This window comes from Corapipo altera, unplaced genomic scaffold, assembly GCF_003945725.1.
Source record: "Corapipo altera isolate COAL_440 unplaced genomic scaffold, ASM394572v1 1, whole genome shotgun sequence".
NCBI lineage: Eukaryota > Metazoa > Chordata > Aves > Passeriformes > Pipridae > Corapipo > Corapipo altera.
In genome coordinates this window covers 31,899,791-31,919,114 of record NW_020884873.1, presented here as the reverse complement: position 1 = coordinate 31,919,114, position 19,324 = coordinate 31,899,791, and the positions used below count along the sequence as shown (strand labels likewise).

At 42.0% G+C, this 19,324-nt stretch overlaps 1 protein-coding gene across 3 annotated transcripts in view; it reads right to left on the bottom strand.

The window, feature by feature from the left end:
• PTPRB (protein tyrosine phosphatase, receptor type B) overlaps positions 1–19,324 on the bottom strand; it is a 62,561-nt gene that overhangs the window by 4,688 nt on the left and 38,549 nt on the right. For 2 of the 3 annotated variants that reach the window (XM_027659519.1, XM_027659537.1), the window contains 15 exons: positions 16,772–17,050; positions 14,695–14,844; positions 13,227–13,470; positions 11,935–12,041; positions 11,319–11,418; positions 9,782–9,865; positions 9,659–9,676; positions 9,484–9,565; positions 8,957–9,047; positions 7,703–7,779; positions 6,764–6,898; positions 5,598–5,720; positions 5,227–5,390; positions 3,853–3,988; positions 634–754 (listed from right to left, as the gene is read on the bottom strand). In XM_027659519.1, the coding sequence (XP_027515320.1) occupies positions 634–754; positions 3,853–3,988; positions 5,227–5,390; positions 5,598–5,720; positions 6,764–6,898; positions 7,703–7,779; positions 8,957–9,047; positions 9,484–9,565; positions 9,659–9,676; positions 9,782–9,865; positions 11,319–11,418; positions 11,935–12,041; positions 13,227–13,470; positions 14,695–14,844; positions 16,772–17,050 (1,911 nt within the window). The remainder of the gene's footprint in view (positions 1–633; positions 755–3,852; positions 3,989–5,226; positions 5,391–5,597; positions 5,721–6,763; positions 6,899–7,702; positions 7,780–8,956; positions 9,048–9,483; positions 9,566–9,658; positions 9,677–9,781; positions 9,866–11,318; positions 11,419–11,934; positions 12,042–13,226; positions 13,471–14,694; positions 14,845–16,771; positions 17,051–19,324) is intronic. The other variant, XM_027659529.1, reaches the window with a different exon arrangement.

Sequence of the window (19,324 nt, the reverse complement as noted above, 5' to 3'; positions counted from 1 at the left end):
AACTTCTACAGACCTTAAGAATCAGCTCTACCAATGCACACAGACCAGCTCTGCTTACAGCTTCTTCAAACTGGCCGTCTGGCCATGGGAACAGGAGGTGAAGGGCAGTGATAGTGCCAGGTTTGCTACTCCTGCAAATCTGATCAGTGAGGGACTGGATACAGGCTAGGAAAAAGAGCACAGCCTACAACCCCTACATTTTCCAGTCAAGGCAGATAGAAAGTCTCCTAAGGCTGCCTATATAGTCAACAGCAAATGAGGGTGATGCAGGACAGAAATTGAACTCCATGAAGGACAGAAGAGCCCAGTGAGCACAGCCAATGGCCTCAGTATACTTAAGGGTGGATGGTGTAAAGACTGGTGAGGTAAAAGCCAATACCCTGATAGGAAAGTGGTTCGGTTCCCCCAACAGCATAGGAACCATGAAGTGTGAGACAGGGTAAGGTAGGAGCAGGAAGTGATATTATAATGACTAATAATGAAGGAAATAAAGACACAACTGCAACAGTGACAAGAGCAGAGGAGTGAAGAAATGAAGGTCCAGGAAGAGAACAAGTATCAATGGTAAGGGATAACACAATTCCCCCTCAATTACATTTGAAACATTTTACAATTTGATAAACTTGCAGTTACCTCTGTGATACTCTGGATTCACATTTTCATATATTGGAAATAAGGGATTTTCTTGTTCACTGCGAAGTTTTCTGGCTCTTAACACATCCCTCACACATTGATGTAGATACACATATTGACACTGCAAAAGATTTGTATTTAGGACACTGAGAAATTCTGTAATTTAATTTTCTGTATTGTGAAAAAGCATTACAAGCGAACTCCCTCACACATAATCAAGGGTGGTGTTAAAAATGAAAATATACTTCTAAAATTAATCTCCTTTTCACACTAGTAATATAGTAAACTTTTGTGATCACCTGTTCTTACAAATAATACCAGTCAAAAATAAAGGAATATATATCTTTTGATGGATCATGCCATAAGTGAAAGCTCTAGCAACTGCAAAGCATAATTTGATATGGTGCTGTGTTGGATAGCTACTACTTCTGAATGCTTTGGTATAACATGTGTAAAAGAATTAATATGTACAGGGAAGCAGGCGGAAGAGACAAACAATTTTCTGTTGTTTTGTTTTGGTTTTTTTCTGAAAACAAATATTTTCCACAGAGTTTTATTATAATATATAAATATTTCACAGAACTTTAACAAACCCAAATTTTCTGGCAAAATCAGTATTTTTTTGATCCAATATAAGTTACGAGATTGCTTCTGACTATGCAAGCAAATAAGTTTTCTGAAGAGTGCCTTTCACAAAAGGGAACTAAGATGACATTCGCACCAAAGTAAGGAGAGTCAGCAATATTATTGACTACTGACTATTCATCAAACTACCTTAATAGAATAGATTGTTAAACTCCCATGCTCTGCTACGTTTTGTGGTTTATGATTAGTGTAACATGGTACCCATAAGTAGGCCGAGCATCTTTATACATCAAGGTATACGTTTTTAATATTACTTTTCTCTCAAAAACATTTCTCCAGTAAATATATGCATTTTCTCTCCTCACATCTTCTTTACTTATTTTCCACAAGAAATTCAGCCACTGCTCTGTGCCTTTTTCTCAGTGCTCTGGCTTTGGGAAAGTGAGAATGTCTGCTTTTATGTACATACAGCTGCTGTCTCTGTGGATCAGAGTCCTGCATCCCACTCACCAACATGACGGAAAGTTGGCCAAGGCGCGGAGACTTTCTTTGACAGAGACCATTTGTGACTGAAATGGTCTGTGTTACAGCTACTGTGCTGAGCACACTGCCTTCTAAGCTGATGCACACAGTGTTCTGTTACTCCTTGCATTTCTCCAGCTGCAGTGTCTTGTCTTAAACAGCTTTCAGCCAAGTCTGAAGCAGGGGCATTGTTTTGTTGTTGCTGTTTTTCTATGGTTGAATAATGCCAAGTATGATGGTGCTGTGACCTTGGGCTGGAGCATCTCATTGCAAACAGTACTGTCTGCTGGCCTTGCTCCACAGTGGGATTTGGCTTTTACTGTATCGACAGAAGGGGAACTATCTTTTATTCCAACACCTAAACAGACTGTGGAAGCCAAGACATGGACACCAGGAACTAGTGTCTTCACACACATCAAATGGAGTTTGTGGAGCAGATTTGTTCTTCCCCATCTCCCCACCTCCTTTACTGTTTCTTAAAAGATAATTCACTGCTCATTGCTAACTCTGAATCATCATAAAAGTCAAGGATAAGTTTACTTCATTTTTTGCAGGAGGATGAGAGACTGTATTGCTTGTGCTCCAAGCCACCTCGATAAAACACAGTTCCAAGTCAGAAACCATAAACAGGATGCAACTGAGAGTTCATATTAATAAGATTTGCTGAGAATACAGCAGCTCAGTGACTGTGCACTGACACAGGTACATGGTCAGTTTGCAAGCATGTTACAGCTCATGTGTGAGCTGTAAAAGCTTTCAATTAGTCTGTCTCTGGGATGCTGATTGCTAATTCTTCCAGGGGCAGGACTGGTTACAAGAGGGATCTGGGTTCAACTTGAGTCACAGATGGTTTGGGGCAGAAGGGCATATAGTGCTGGTAGTGTGAAGGCTCAGCTACTCACTGTTGCTGTGGATATTTTGTGTGGGTCTGGTTGCCTTTTGTCTTAGACGTCATTTCAAGTTCATGCCAAAGGTAGGCTTTGTATCACACAACATTAGTTGTCTCCAAGTCTGGTGTCAAATTTAGGCTCTTGAGGTAGTTGCTTCCTTTTTCCAGCTAGGGAAAAAGAGCCACCCTCCTGAGATGCCTGTCCGCCTTTGCAGACTATGGATACTGGAAATGTAGAAGGTGAGATGGATCTGTTTCTGAGGATGCCCAGACCAGGCAGAGAATCTGTCTCCCCTCCAATGAAGGTCTTCTGTGATTAAGATACTTCCAGGAATCCCTTTTTGTGTGTGTTTTCAGTTGGGTCTTTCTTTATACACATACAAGAGACATTTACATTATCAGAAAACACTGTCACTGACATTTTTGTTTCCAAATTGCAGCAAAGAGCTCTATTATTATCAAGCTACAGGCAGACCCATCAAACTTGTTCTGATTTTTCTATTAATGTTTCAGGGAAAATGTAAAGACTGCCTCCACAACTTGCCTTTATTAAATCAGTTCCTAAGTGTTTAGCTGGTATTAGTGTAATATGATTTTCTTGTAGTTTTAAAAACACAGAAGAAAATACAAAACATTTACCTTTTTTGCACTTTGAGAATAAATGTACTAGCTTTTACATAGTATGTTAGGAGAATGCCAATCAACTTTGCAATACCATTTTAATTGACAGAGCAGCTCAATAAAAAATAAACCGCAAAACCACAAGGTCACAGTGGTACATCTAATTTTCTCTGCCCTCCATTTCTTTTCCCTATTACATCAACCTATCTGTCTGGTTTAGGCTTGTCTTCTAGACCCATCCATGAAGGATCTATCTCTCCTCAAAGATCATTTACTGGACACTGCTGTAAAGCAACAATGTGCCGTTACGCTTCTGCTGCATAAAGCTACTGGGACAATCGTGGGCCAGGGGAAGAAAAAAAAAAGAAATCTAGAGGAAGCATAGCTTGTTATTCTTGGTCCTCACTTGTTATGATTTGGACCCACTGTATGAGAGCCAATGGAAAAAACCCTGAACTAGAAATTCTCACAGAGTTAAAATACATCTAAGTAGTATTTCACAGTGGAGTAAGTGTAAAGTGCTTTGAGAGCCTTTAAGATGAGAGACTGATTGTTAGATACCGTAGCTCGTGTTGCTGCATAGTAGGCTATCTAAAACTTACCTCTGTCTGAACCATGTGAACACGGTGAAGCCTTAGATCATGTACTGCTGCATAAATGTCGACAGTGTCCTTTGAATCCAGCTGTTGCAGAATTCGGTCTAGTGCAATGAATGTGCCAGTCCTGCCAACGCCAGCACTGGAAAAGAAAACAACCCAAAAGACTGAAAAGCAGATGGATAAAAGCATTCAATATATTCAAATGATATTTTTGTAAAGTTCAGATCTCCAGGGGGAGAAGCAAATTGTTCAAATGGCACCTCTGAGACTTTATAACACTTTATAGTGGAATTTACTTAGGAAGGAGGAAGGGATAGTGATGGTAGAGGTACCTCTCCTACTGCCTGCACTGCTTTCTGCTTTGGATTAACTCAGTCATTGAGATACACTGAAAGACTGCATCGGACTCTTGTCAGAGTTTTTAAACCTCTTCTCTTCAGGAATACAGCTGTGGTCTTGTTTTCTAAAAGATCTGTAGGCCGTTGCCTTGTGGAAGGGCAAAGTAAGGAAAAGTATCAGTTCCCAGTAGCTGAACTGCCGGGCGGTGGGGTCTGGAGGCAGGAGGTTGGAAAAAGAAAAGCTGACTTGCTGATAATAGTAGAAATCAGACATGCTGCAGCACATGCTGTACAGGTGGGGTCATGTAAGATACATCCCTCAGCCCATATAATGTGTGGAGGGGTCAGATACTACAATCAGGTGGTACCAGTGAACATATGGCTTTATCAGAAGATACAGCACTGCACTGCACTCACTCTCTCTCTCTCTGTGTAACCCTATAGTCTGCTGCAACTGGCCAGTGGATTACAGATCAGGCAGTCCAGTTTTGTCTTTTTCGTATACATGTGTAGGAGTGGACTACAGATCAGAGGAAAAACTGCAGCCCTATGACTGCCAGAGATGACAAAAGAGCAGAACAGCATGAAAAGGCAGTAAAGAGAGGGAGTCTCAGTCAGAATGGGGGAAAGGATAGACCTGTCAGCTGATCTCAACATCCATATGTAGTCAGATTCACCCCAGGCATATCTTACCTTTTTAGAGCACCCGTTAGTGATTCAAATGTTGGACCAAAAGAGCAGCACATGGGCAATTTAAGAATGCAAAAGCTTATGAGCAGTGGCAGCTACTGGCACCTGTAGTTCTCTCCAGTGGTCCCACAGAGACATGGTGGTTCCCTAAGAATCATTTTCAAGGCTTCTCCAAGGTAAGGCTGTGGGTTAGTGCATGTGCCTTGGGACGACTGCTCTGATGTATCTGGACACTTAAGCTCATCAGTTATTTCTCAGGTTCTGTGGCTGCCCAAGGTCTAACATTTGGGAACTTCCCAAGGGTACGCACAAGAGCTCTGTGCCACTGACCTTTTGCTGCTGCACATACCTGCAGTGTACAATAGTTGGTCCTGTGTCTGGGGTCCTGTTGATATAATCTCTTACAGTTCTGACAAACTGAATCAGGGACTGGGTGGTCTCTGGCACACCATGATCTGGCCATACAGTGTAGTGGAAGTGACGAATGAGCTTTGTTGAGTCAAGTTGCTCTTCCTGTTGGGATTCAAAAGTGTGGGTCATCAGGACCAGAGAGGAAGGGACATATACAACATGCACCTTCAGAACAAATGCTATAGTTGCCACCAGAGGTGAGTTGGGTGTGATGCAACTGTGTTACAGCAGAAGAAATTTATCCTGCCTAATTTAGCCTTGCAGGTGTTTTAAGCCAATTCATTAGGAAAAAAAAATATGCAAACATACACTGCAGATTTTAAACTCTCTTATCGTCCATTCTGGGAGCACTGATTCAGACAACATCTCAACGATCAGGTCTCCATAGTACAAGGAATCCTGATCGAGGGGCCAGTAGTGATCACACTTTACCTGCAGGGACACAGACAAAGACAGACTTAGTGTTAGAAACAGTTGTAAACAATGCCTCTGTTCAGCACTGGCAGAAGCAGACTTCAGACCTCCCATGTCTGAGGAGGAAGGAACAAAGGCAGCAGCTGAATTCAGAGAGAGATGCCACTCCTTGCCATGCCAACAAACAGTGCCTGGGATGGGAATGGACTAGCGTGGGAAGTGGAAGTTCTCAAAGTTGATGTTTGTGATGAGGGGAATGGGAAGCACTTCACTGATGCCCTCTTGGGTGGCACATTTTCCACATCAAGTCTTCTCAGACCTCTGCTTGGATGAGAGGTCAATTCCAGTGCCTGCTTCCTCACCTCTTGCTGAGATATGACTGTAGGGTGCCACTTGGAGCCAGTGAGGTGCACAAGGACACAGGTCCTAGTCTGCATTGGCTTTCACCCTCTCCTCAGGAAAAAATGGTAAACTGAAAGAAACTGACCCCTATGTGCCACCAGGTGATTGTTACTTCTTTGTTTAATCTTCTTATAGACCTGTTCCCTGTCTTACAAAGGAGGCAGAACGTGGTCATACCTAGGGAGGTATGCTCCACTTGCACTCAGTAAGAGTGTGAAGTGCATGAATGGTCTCTTTGCTAGCTACATCAGGCCTTATATACAGAGATAATCTGATCTATTTATTGATCAACACTTGCTCTCCAGAGCTTATATCTAAGTTGATCAGAGCTGATGTGATCAACAAGCATTTTTTGTTGTTGGTTGTTCTGCATGCTTAAAGGAATTGTATTAGTGCTAGAGGACAAAGTCCTGGATTAGAGACCAGTAGCAATGAGCTCTGTTCCTAACTCTTAACTTTGACATGCTGCATGATCTTGGGATATTCCCTGCATCCTCACTTCACAGCCTTAATCTCTCTCCAGTCTTTATACCTCTTATCTCTTACTGTATATCTCCTTAACTGGGCCCTTTTTGGCATTAGTGTGATGCAAACACCAAGTAAAAACTTTTAATAGATATTAGAACAGTAACTAATAATAAAGAAGAGTCACTGCTCACCCGGCCCTTCTCAACACACTGGGTTACCATGACAATATTGTGAACATTTTGCTCCCATGCCATCTTCCAGAACTCATCTTTCGTGCCAGGCAAAGGGCCCTGAGTTGCTATGTATTCCCTGCGGAAATTATTGCCCTGCAAATAAAGAGAACTCCATTAGTTTGCAAAAAGGCAGAAAAAAATATCTTCTAGCAACTGAACAAGACATGGGGTTGCAGCTAGAGCTCTGCAGGAACAATGCTCTTGCTGGGACAATAGTTTTGAGAACTAAATTTTTGCCTTGAACCTGGAAGCAAATGATTGGTTGGAACAGAGAGAAGGAGGAGACTGTAGCAGTATATCTAAATACTGTTCCTTTTGCGGCAGACAAAGCTTTTTATTTTTCAACTATGCATAGCACAGTCTCAAGCAATTTTGAAACTGCAAGGAGCTTTTGCTTTATTGTTTTTAATAAATTAGCTGAGTTCTGGCTTGAAATCTGGATTGCTAAAGCCACTGCTATTATCAATCACAACTCTTCGTCAAAGGGCGTTATTTTAATTCCAGCCAGTTTCACCACCCTGCAAGGTGCCAATGCTGTCAGGATGAGCTATAGCTCCACAGTGAGGACACCACCTGCAGTGATAGCCACAGCTGACACCATATAAAAGCAGCAACCTTTAAAAATGTGTCCTTGGTCAATTAGACTTGCTATCCTACATAACTAGAGCAATCCAAGAAAGTGCCCTTAAGTGCTGGGTAAATCACTCACACTTAATTTAATGGCAGTCAGACACAGTCTTTCAGCACACCCACAAAATAAGTTTTAAGATTTTTAGCTCAAGTGAGTCAATGAAGGGGGAGAGCAGCCCTAACTATCAAGCTTTATATTCAGTTTTAGATGGAGGACAAATTACCACTGGAGGGAGGACTGTAAAACACCACCCTTGAGTCACTTACTGGTATGTAGCTTGCATTAATGTAGTCTGAGCAAGGGTCATCATCCACATTGGAAAGCTTCACTCTTGATGTATCATCTAGGAAGAAATCCATAACAAGTGGCTTAGGGCTAGGTCTTGATTTTCAGTCCTTCTCTCACTTAAAAAATGCATTTCTGAAAGGACTGGCAGCAGTCTTACAAGATTTTATATGAATAGCTAATTTAAAGGGAATAACTGTTTATGTTTTTACTGCCTCTTTCATTCACTCCAATGCCGTGGAATGTTCTAAAGACTAGGAGATGGTTGGTAAGAAGGAAGCGGTAAATATCCCAAATTTCCTCTGTTGAGCTGCACAGGATTTGTTATGACAACAAAAGGGCCACAATAGCATCCTCCTTTGATCCTAACACCAGTGTGCTGTACTGAAAAGCAGTGCCCAGCTCTGTCCTTGAAAGAACAGCTGGGCTTTAGTGGTCTTCCGAGCTAACATGTGGAGTAGGTCAAACATCCTCCCTAGGTAAACCGCCTTCTGTACAGAAACAGAAAGTGTCTAAGCCACTGGGTCACTGATTCATGAGATAATGCCACCTTGGATCTCAGTCAGGCGTCATTTCTTGTACAGTGCAGGCGTGCTGCCCAGCCTGGCAAGGTAGGCAGAACAGGGGATGCTATGAGGCTGTGCTGCAAGCACATACCACATCCATTAGTGGGGATGTGGAGCAATGAGTCATGTGGTGTTCTTCCTCAATGTTTTACCTCCAAAAGTGCCATGTAGGAGATAAAAGGGGGAAACTCTCAATGACAGACAGGTCTAGGTCTTGCCTTGGGAGAAGAGGATTAACTTCACACACGTGTCTTACCATGCAGAATCACACTAGCTCTACACTGTACAGGAGGTTTGCTACGTACTCTGAAGAACAAAGATTTGGCAAGGCTGTCAAAGAGCACTGAATGGATGATACTCCATATGTAAACAACCCTACTGTTATTTCTATTATCCCTGTTACCAGCAGTGACTGAATGTCCCTAATAGCTGGAGCTTTTTCTCCCTGGATTGAATGCTAGTCATTAGACCTCCAGTGTGAAACTAAATTACTGGTCTGTGTGAAGCCAGACCCCTCCAAGCACCAGAACCTGAGCTGGCAGAGATATTTCATCTCTGACAGAAAGGAGAGAAGGGATTGGTTGCACTCTCTTTTCCACTAGACTTGCTGAAACAAAGTGAAAAATAGCTGGTGTGATGCAATATTACACAACCAAACCTAAAACTCACAGGGTAATATATTATTGTATCGATTTTTCCCTCTGTTCTCTGGCAGAAGTGCTATGTCACACGTCTGGTTTCGACCCACATCTTTCAAGTCCTGAAAAAAAAGAAAAAGAATAAAATGCGAGGTGAAAATAATTCAAGGACGTGACAACACAGTGCTTATCAGCTCTCAAAGGCCATGACAGAGAGTGGTTGTTTTTTTTAAAAACAAACAAATTACATAGGTAATCATATTGTTTTAAACCAAGTACATGACTGGTAGGTAATTTCCATGCTTTATCACACATACGTTGCCATACAAATCTGATCTCAGCCAGATAGGTATCAGGCAGAGGCTGCCAACAAGAAGATGCTATGCCAAATGAAGAGCTGGTTTCTGCACTTGGACAGGTGGAGTTCAGCTGAAACACTCCAACTTATCTGGATTTGTGTGAATAAGACAAATGCAGACCTTCCTAATGCATTAACCTGTTGATTCAGTCAGCCCACCCCTTCATAAAGCAAGTCCTTTGCCTAGGTTAGGATCGCACCTCATACTCCTTGGACAGAAGGTAGTTGGAGTCTGCTTGAAGTTTGGTGAAGTGTGCTTCAAAGTGACTGACTTTGATTGGACTAAAATATTCAACAGGAGGAAGAGAATCACAGTCATAATTTATCCAGTTGGTTACCAAGAAGCTTTTTTAGGTATTATTTTTTTCTTTTTACCTGGAAGTTTTCCGGTTCCTAGAAATGATTTCAAAAGAAAAAGAAACACTTCATCAGTGAGTGACCAGATAGATCTGTTCAACCATGATGCCATGTTAAAAAAAAAAATAAATCTGACTTTACCCTTTTTGCCCCAGGTTCAGATGGACTGGCAGTGGCCTGTCCCTGCGAATGCTCAGCCTTGCTGTAGATCTCTCATGGCCACTGCTGGAATAAAAAGGAAGGTATTCTGTTGTATCTGTTCTGATACTGATAAGAGTTGGTAATAACATAACTTACACTGGAAAACAGTAAATTGGAAAAAAAGGAATTTAAAAAAGTATGTTTTGATTCACGGCTCTGATTGTGTGACAGTGCTCTTAACTGGGGCACAGAGTTTTCTTGTATTTTAGCTTGGCAATAGTGATGTGGAGTGTATGTATGGCACAGGCAGTAAGACTATTTACTTGTTCTGAAACACTCACAGCCCAGTCTATCATTAAGGAGGGTGTCCTTTGCTAAGATGGGCTCTAAATCAGTTGATCCTCTACAGGCAGAGAGGAACATATAGGGAGATTTTCAGAGCTGTAAAAGGTCTACAGCTTCCACCACATGTACTCTGCAGACCAGGCCAGCAGATGCCCAGGTTCATAGCAGGAGTAAGTGGCAGAACCACAGCAGGCTTTGGGAAAGCCATTGAAGTGGTACTTACTCCATACAGTCAGTGATGCCTTTCATCCTTTTGCTGCCATCTCCTCAAGACTCCTCCCTTAGAAAACACTTTCTCCTTATGTATGATGTGGGAAAACCATACCGGTGTAATTGCCACCCTGCTGGCTATATAACTTACAACAAGAAACCACATTCTATATGAAGTTTATCCATTTTGGCTAAAAGCTATGACTAGTCAGAAAACAGTTTTCTTTCAATCTGAAATTCTAGCACATGAAAAGCAAATTCAAAAAATACAGACTTAATTTAGTATCAGTAAAAGAACTGAATTTTAGATTTTCAGTGTTTCCCTTGTAATGGAAATGTTGAGGGCTTTTTTAAATTTCAGAAACCATATGGAATTTCACATCTCTCAGTCATGCAAAATGATTTAAATGGATAAAGCCTTTTTCAAAGTTGAGATAGAGTATTTTACTTTTTAAAAACATATTTTAAAATATGAACTATTTAAAGTTCACTATTTAAGATTCACCTATAATGTAAAATACACAACTATAATTGACAAAAAATGAGAAGTTTAAACTAATCTTTTGGACACTGAGGAAATGCCATACTCAATATTTTTGAATTGATAATATCTAAATGAACAGTTTCAATAGCTTTCCATCTACAGTGTAGATGCAATTAATTGGAAACATTTCATTTTTTTGACAAAACAGTCTGAATGATAAACCAATTTTTCAGATATATTCAGACTTCTAATGAAAACTAAGTTACAAGAATCGTCTATGACAATTATGGCATCATTTGAATCAAAAATTTATAGATTTCTTAATATGTAAGTTCTACACTTAGTGTGCAGAAGATGTTGGGGGACACAGATTTTGTCTGTTGAATAGTTCTGCGCATTCTTCCAATTTTACAGTTACATTTTATATATTGTATTACTTAAATAAATATAAATTGACATTACTTCAGTAACAGAGACTGACAAAGGGAGTCAACTTACCCAACTTTCTGTCTGCAGACAAATAAAGCAGTAACAGCCACCAACATCACAATCAGAAACAAGCCAGCACTCACACCTTCAATAACTCCGAACAGAGGCTCTGGAAACAAAACAGTGTACTTATATATTTTGAGGAAAAGATCAGAAGACTTGGAGAATCGATAACTCTCAAGGGATCTGTTATTATCAGCTAAAGAAAATGGCTAAATAGAAGGAAGTGTAAGGCACTTAAACACTTAGCTAAAACCTGGCCTTGATTTTCTGTCCTTATTTTTTCCAAACATTACGCAAAATTTTTCACTCCCAAACACATCAAAAGAAAGCACAACCCCATTATATGGGAGTTTGATTCTTTTGCACTTTGAAGCTTTCTTGGTGATAGTTCACTGAGCATTCATCCTCTTCTCTACTGTCAGCAGCTCTGCAAGCAGTCCTCTGAATTTTCAACAGAAGCCAGATAAACCATGGTTCCAGCCTCATCTCAGAGCGGCCTTCAGGACATGCACAGCAATCCGTTTTTGTTCCACTCCTTACAAATAGTTCTAGATACCAGAGTGTTCTTAGGCGCAATATATAATTGCATGGTACAGTCACTGATAACAAGCCTGAAACTAACCTGCCTCTGTAGTGATGGGCAAAGAGAAGAAGGTGTCTGCAAAGAGTGGTTTAGGAAGTTCCTTCGGGTCTTCACTGAAAAGCTGGGTAAAAGCTCGTATGCTGATCCTAAAAAAGCAGAATTGTTACACTTATGGCTCATTAGACGTTCAGAACCAACAGGAGACAAGTAAGAACTTATTTGCCCCTTAGAGATAATTAAAACCTTTCCACCCCCACAGACAATTCTTAAAACAGGCACCTGAGTTAAATACTAATTAATCAGTATTCTACTTAATTAATCCTACTGATCTCCGAGATAAATATTGGGGAACCCAGCTACTACAGGTGGAGGGCTCTGAGGTACCCTGGTAGAGGTAACATATGGGCTCTGGCAGCTGGCACACAGCCTGCCTATGCCTGAAGGCAGGCCTAGCAGAAGCCGCATAGGGGAGACGACTCAGAAATGCTTCTTGGTGGGGACACATTTTCCCTTCACTTGGTTGGGTATGGCTATGCTAATGGAGATTTGCTATAGTCCTCTTGGTTCTCCGTGTAATGTGGGTATTTCCCAGACTGAATTTTTGGGAAATGTGCCCTAATGAGAGCAGACTATAGTGGGGTAGCATTGTCTTGATGATGAAGCAGCTAAGACGCATGATGTACACTCCTTGGCACGCGCCTTTTATCCATGTGTCTTTTCAGTGAGAATACTGCAGACCTCTTGGGAGAGTATTTGCCTCTCTCAAGTGGTAGGGGCATGGCTGAGCCCCACTGGAGCTCATGTTTGGTCTCGCAGCCTGCGTAACTGCTGAGCCTGGTCTTGGCAGTCACCCTCTTCTACACCCTACACTAACCTGGGCCTACCTCTGGAGCCTAGGGATGGTGCCACAGGATAGAATAACCTCCAGGTTTTTCTAGCTTGTTCCAAACGACTGATGTGGGGCAGTGCTGGTGTACAGACTGAGTGAAGCGTGTTTGCCTTCTCCTGTTAAGTACTATTCTGACTTAGCAGACGGTATTAAGTCTTTCCAAAGAAATATTTAGCAGCTATAGGAGAGCTTCCCATCAAGTTGAGTTACATAAATAAACCTATTCACTGCACAGAGTTTTGTGCATAATTAATCATATAATATCCAAACTAGCGAAGGACTGGTTGTTACCTATGGAACGGGGGCATGGAGAAAGCTTTTATAAATTTACATTGAAACACAAAGAACATTACTAATCTCCAGAAGCTCAAATGGATCAGGCATACAGACAGTACCATGCCTAATAATGTGACAAGAGCACAGCTACCAACATAAATCTAACCTATAAGCAGTTTGAGGCTTTAGAGGTCCATCACAGAATTTGTGGTGATCTGGATCACACTTTCCTCCCAGATTTTCCATTTCTCCTCCAAGCTTAATGTCAAAGCTTTTATAGTCGCTGTCCGGATTTTCAGCACATCTACTGGCAAAATAATTTGTCTGGTAGATGCGTATAGAGTCGTTGTGTTTGTACTCCAGGTAGGAAGGTAATGGGTGCTGCTCATCAGGCTTTGGTCCTTCACTACCTGCGTCATGTGCAGAGAAAGACAGAAGGTTCAGATGCCACAGCCATTAATGTGATGCAGTTTCTAGGCTCAACCTCTCGACAGACATTCTTATCCAATTTTCTGTTTCTTGGAGGCTACCTCATGAATACAAAGCTACAGTGGTTAGGGTACTTTGTTTCTAGTACCAACCTGTCTATTATTTCTTTAGGTAGATTTCCTTGCAAGACTTCAGTGTAACTTTCCCAGATACAATGCTGATATAGGCATGCATAGGTCGAATTCAATGCTATGACATTTTTTCCTGTGCTGCTGGTGGGAGTTTCTGTGATTCAGATTCCTGGATCCTACTACTAGCTATTTCAAAAAGCAAGTAAAAAAAATCCACACACAGTCAAGTCTACTCTATATAGTGAAAAACAACAATAGGAAATGACAGGGGTTCCCTGAACGTAAATTCACAATAATGGTTAAAGGACTCAGGTAGGCAAAGCCATGGCAATGAGCAGTCCCTTTCCCAAAGACCTTTATGGCAAGCATGGCAGAGCAGAGAGTGGAAATATTATCTCTGCTTTTTTTTCTAAGGGCTGATGGACAGAGAGATTAAGGAACTTTCATAAGGGTCACAAAATATGTCCTGGCATGCCAGTAAATGAAGCCACTTCTAAAAACAAGGTATTAATTGTTGAAACATACATCTCATTTCTCTCATATAGGTCAATTGTAGAAAGGGAGGTTTACATGCATGCCACAAGGACAATTTCTGTTCTGTTTTACAGTGCTGCATGCAAAGTAATTTTCTTCAGTAAGCAAACTTGGCAGACCTTTGACTTCTCAGCATGGCTTACTAAGACTCTCCAGAAGAGTTGCCTTAGTGTTTCCGCTTAGCATTTAAACTACCTTTTGAGATCTGTTCACAGCAAGGAAGTTTCTTCTGTGTCCACTGCCAATGGCATCCAACATAAGTCTCCTACTATGGAAACTGTCTGAGCATACATGAGAATGCAACCTCGAGTATAGAAGCCAACTACTCCTTCTGTCTGAGCTCTGCAGTTGATACTCACTCTCTGAGGATAGGACTGAGTTCCTACATCCCCAGGCTAGGGAAGAAGTATAGATCCAAAACCTGTATGATACTCAGCACTAGGCAAGGAGAAAACCCTTTGCTGTGTGGTGATAGGGATGTACCTCCCCATGCAACTCCTATAGGCTGTAGAGAGAATAGTATTAAACCACGACACTTACCATCAGCCTCTCTCACAACCACAGTAAAGTACTTCACAGCTCCATTAGTATCACTAAACCAGCTGCAGTTAAAAGTAAAGTTGATGGAGGATTTGGTAATCAGCACCTCTCTTTTGTTCACTCGTATGTCTGGAGGTGGCTGAGGGGGACCTGAGTAATTGAAATAAATAATAAATAAATAAAAAATAGAGAGAAAGCATTATCTATGTACTTGCTGTGAGCTAGATCTAGTAAGGGAAATGCAATTTGTAATAAATCTCAGCTGCCTGGACCCAAGTCTCTGATTCTATTCTCTTTGCAAACAAGGAAGTGCCTTCACCTCCCACAGGGAAAATGCCAAAAGATGAAACAAGCCAGCAGTGAGTTCACCATAATAACAGTGACAGATCCTCAGTGGGAATTCCTGCAGAAGCACACACGGAAACGTATTAAAACCTTGTTAAGTCTATGAAATCAGAAATTGTAGCTACTGAAAATGACACAGGTTTAAGACAGGCATTTGGAGGCCACTTAGCACACTCATTACAGGAATTTACCTATTTTAAGCATCTATACTCCTGCTTCCTTTTCCAGAGGAACAGAGTCAGCCAGACACAGCATTCAACTACAGAGTACCATCTTCCAGACTGACTGCAGAATTTCCATGGGAAATATTCTTTGTATGACACAAAGGTATACCTTGAACAGTGACACAGCAGAAGTACTTCACTGAAAAGCGAAGTACGTAGGGAAGAAAGTGCAGCAAAAGTGGGGAATTTAAGGATCTACACTGCTGAGTCTTTTAACAATCTATATTACTGAAACTATATTGCACCCATGGGAAACATCAAATACGTAAAAAGGTGGCTAAATTTCAAAAGAACCAATAATTCACGTATTTATATGTACTTTAGCTAAACCTCTTAGTTTAGCTAAACCTCTACAAAGCCTAGCTGCAATTTTTTGTATTCCCTTGAGTAGGGTCTCCAGTGTTAACCAGGGTCTGGGAGAGCAGCAGTGTTCAAAACAAGTAAGTGACAACAAACACAGGTGAAGCACAAAACAATAACAAACGTGAAAGAGCTAACCTTCCAATAGGACTCAGTCTCACTTCTTGTGAGATGAATAGCTAGTTCTTACTACATCTGGATTTGCAGCATTCTTTGTGGTAGAGGAAGGAGATGACAAGGTTGCAATTAAAAGGCAAGTGATGGCGGAATGGAGGTGAGTTGGTGACTGAACTCTGTAGCTTAGTTCAATAGCTCCCAAAGCAAACATTACTTTTATGATCTAGCATTTCAAAAAAATGTGGCTTTTAATAAGTAGTTATAGAGGCATCCCTGAATATAGGCTTCCTGGCCATCCTGTAATTTTTGAGAAGTTTAGCCCTGGAACGGTTCAAGCCTTTGCACTGAATGTGCCATTGAATTCTGAGGTGCTGCAAAAACTGGAGCAGCTCTAGGTCAGTGATGGCAGGCTGTTGATTGCAGTGATGCCTGGTAGTTCAGAGGCACCAGCAGATGCTACCGCTACCCTCCACTCAGGAGCCTACAGGTGGAGAAACTGAAGAAACTGGTTCAAAACATATGCTATGGATATCTGTGATCCTCCCTCAGCTAAAATTCCTGCAGGTGATTTGGTCAGGTAGTGCCTCAGAAGAGCGTGCAGAAACCCAAAGAGAACACAGTACCACAATCCAGTGTGCTTACTGATGCATATTTGTGCTGAGGATGGTTTCCATTCTCCAATCCGTGAGAGGAAATGGTAGACACAGGAAGCCAAGCAACAACCATGAAGACAATTGAAGGCATGTGACGATGAGGACAGGGATAACTGTTTATGTTTCTCAGGCTATATTTCATGAATGAGCCAAATAATTGGGTCTGGCAATGTAATGAGAGGCAATATAGCCAAAATCCTGCAGTGTCTGTCACAGCAGGGACCAAAGGACAGGTTCAGTCTACTTCAGCCACAAGATTATAAGTGCCACACATTGGCAATTGTGGAGTTCAGAACTCCTTTTGCTGTCTAACCAACACAAGCAACTGCTTATTGCTGCTCACTGTCTCTCTTCAGGGCAACCCAGAATTCCACTTACGATCAATCATTGTGATGGTGCTGTCTTCAACTACTTCACTCGTCATGTCTGCAGAATGCACCTTGATGGACACCAGGTATCGTCTATGGGGAACGAGGGTCATGATATTAAGTAGAGATTTGTCTTTTTCTATCCTTTTAGAAAATTCCACTTCACGAGTGTCCATTTTTTTGCATTCAATGCTATACCCATCAAAGTCAGAATCAGGAGGAGTCCAGGAACACGCGATGGCAGTAGAGGTTTGGGGCCGACAGTGAAGACTTTGTATCTTGTCTGGTTCTAGAGAAACGTTGAGAAGTTTAAGCTCAGTGAGAAAAGGGACAGGCATCGTACATTCTCTGCTCACATTATAGAATCATAGAATCATAGAATAGATTGGGTTGGAAAAGACCTCCAAGATCATCAAGTCCAACCCCTGATCCAACTCCAATTACTATATCATGGCACTAAGGGCCACGTCCAATCTCTTTTTAAAAACCTCCAGGGATGGTGAATCCACCACCTCTCTGGGTAGGCCGTTCCAATGCCTGATAACCCTCTCTGTAAAGAATTTCTTCCTAACATCTAACCTAAACCTCCCCTGGCAGAGCTTGAGCCCATGTCCCCTTGTCCTATTGTTGGTTGCCTGGGAGAAGAGACCAACCCCCACCTGGCTATAACCTCCCTTCAGGTAGTTGAAGAGAGTGATGAGGTCGCCTCTAAGCCTTCTCTTCTCCAGACTGAACAACCCCAGCTCTCTCAGCCTCTCCTCATAGGACTTGTGCTCCAGTCCCTTCACCAGCCTCGTTGCTCTTCTTTGGACCTGCTCCAGCACCTCAATATCCTTCCTGAACTGAGGGGCCCAGAGCTGAACACAATACTCCAGGTGTGGCCTCACCAATGCAGAGTACAGGGGAAGGATCACTTCCCTGCTCCTGCTGGCCACACTGTTCTTGATGCAGGCCAGGATGCCATTGGCCTTCTTGGCCACCTGAGCACACTGCTGGCTCATGTTCAGCCTCCTGTCGATCAGCACCCCCAGGTCCCTTTCCGCCTGGCTGCTCTCCAGCCACTCTGTGCCCAGCCTATAGCGCTGCAGGGGGTTGTTGTGGCCAAAGTGCAGGACCCGGCACTTGGCCTTGTTGAACTTCATTCCATTGGAGTCAGCCCATCTCTCCAGTCTATCCAGATCCCTCTGCAGAGCCCTCCTGCCTTCCGGCAGGTCGACACTCCCTCCCAATTTGGTGTCATCAGCAAATTTGCTGATGATGGACTCAATCCCCTCATCTAAATCATCGATAAAGATGTTAAAAAGGACTGGGCCCAGCACTGACCACTGGGGAACACCACTGGTGACCGGTCGCCAATTGGATGCAGCTCCATTCACCAGCACTCTCTGGGCCCGGCCCTTGAGCCAGTTCCTGACCCAGCACAGAGTGCCCCTGTCCAAGCCTTGGGCTGCCAGCTTTTCCAGGAGTATGCTATGGGAGACAGTGTCAAAGGCTTTGCTGAAGTCCAGATAGACCATTACAGCTCCTAGATTCTGCATTAACCATTAGATAAGAGCAGGAGGCTGGGAGTCAGAATTCCCATCTCTCCTGCAAATGTGGGTTGTCTGATTACTATGCAAGGCCCTCTAACTCATTTTAGCCATCTGAAATCAGATCTAGTGACATCGGCCCCATTAGGTTTGTGAAGCTTCAGTAATTAACCGTGAAAACAAGCCAAGAAAACCTACTCACTGAAGTCTTAACAAGAATAGCAACACTGTAAAACAATGGATTTCTAGAACGCTGTTACAACTTATTTGGAGGTTACATGTGGTCATCAGTACCAGTCAGTATCGATACTGTCATCTCATGACTGATCTGGTTTCCTGGGTAGAATGCAGTGTGTCCATATTACTAAAACATACCACAGACGTATGCTTCATCCATGTAATATGGGAGCACCATTTATAACATGCGACATATAACAAAAACAGGATATCACTTTCAGATGGCAGACATTACATTTAAGTGATTAAATACAGGTGAAATTTTAATTAATATGCTGAATTAAATCTACAGAGCTATACAGCTTACTAAACACAGATATCAGTTGAGAGCTGAATCCCACCCCAAATGACACGAGGATTTGTCAAGGTTCAGTTATTTTTACAATTCTAGGTCACTTTTTCAAATCAGCCTGTTACTGAGGTTGCTAGAGGTAATACAGATCCACAGACACAGACAGAAATGCAGAGTAGCGAAATACTGATTCCAGCTTCAAATCTAGTACGGCACAGTTTCATTCATCCTTCCTGTCTTATCATTCAGAAATATTTTATTTCAATATCCTACTGTCAAGAGAAGTTTGCATATTCAACCTTATTTTACCCCTGAAACTGATTGATTCAGGCTCTGCAACCAAACAGTCCCAATCTGGATGTGAGAATTATAAATGTATGTACATTTTCAATCTTTTAAACAGTTGACCTTGCACACAGCAAGGGCTTAGAATGTAGCTGAATTCACCACTGAATTCATGAATTAATTAACAGAGATTACTGACTATGTAACAAATTGGTAAGAT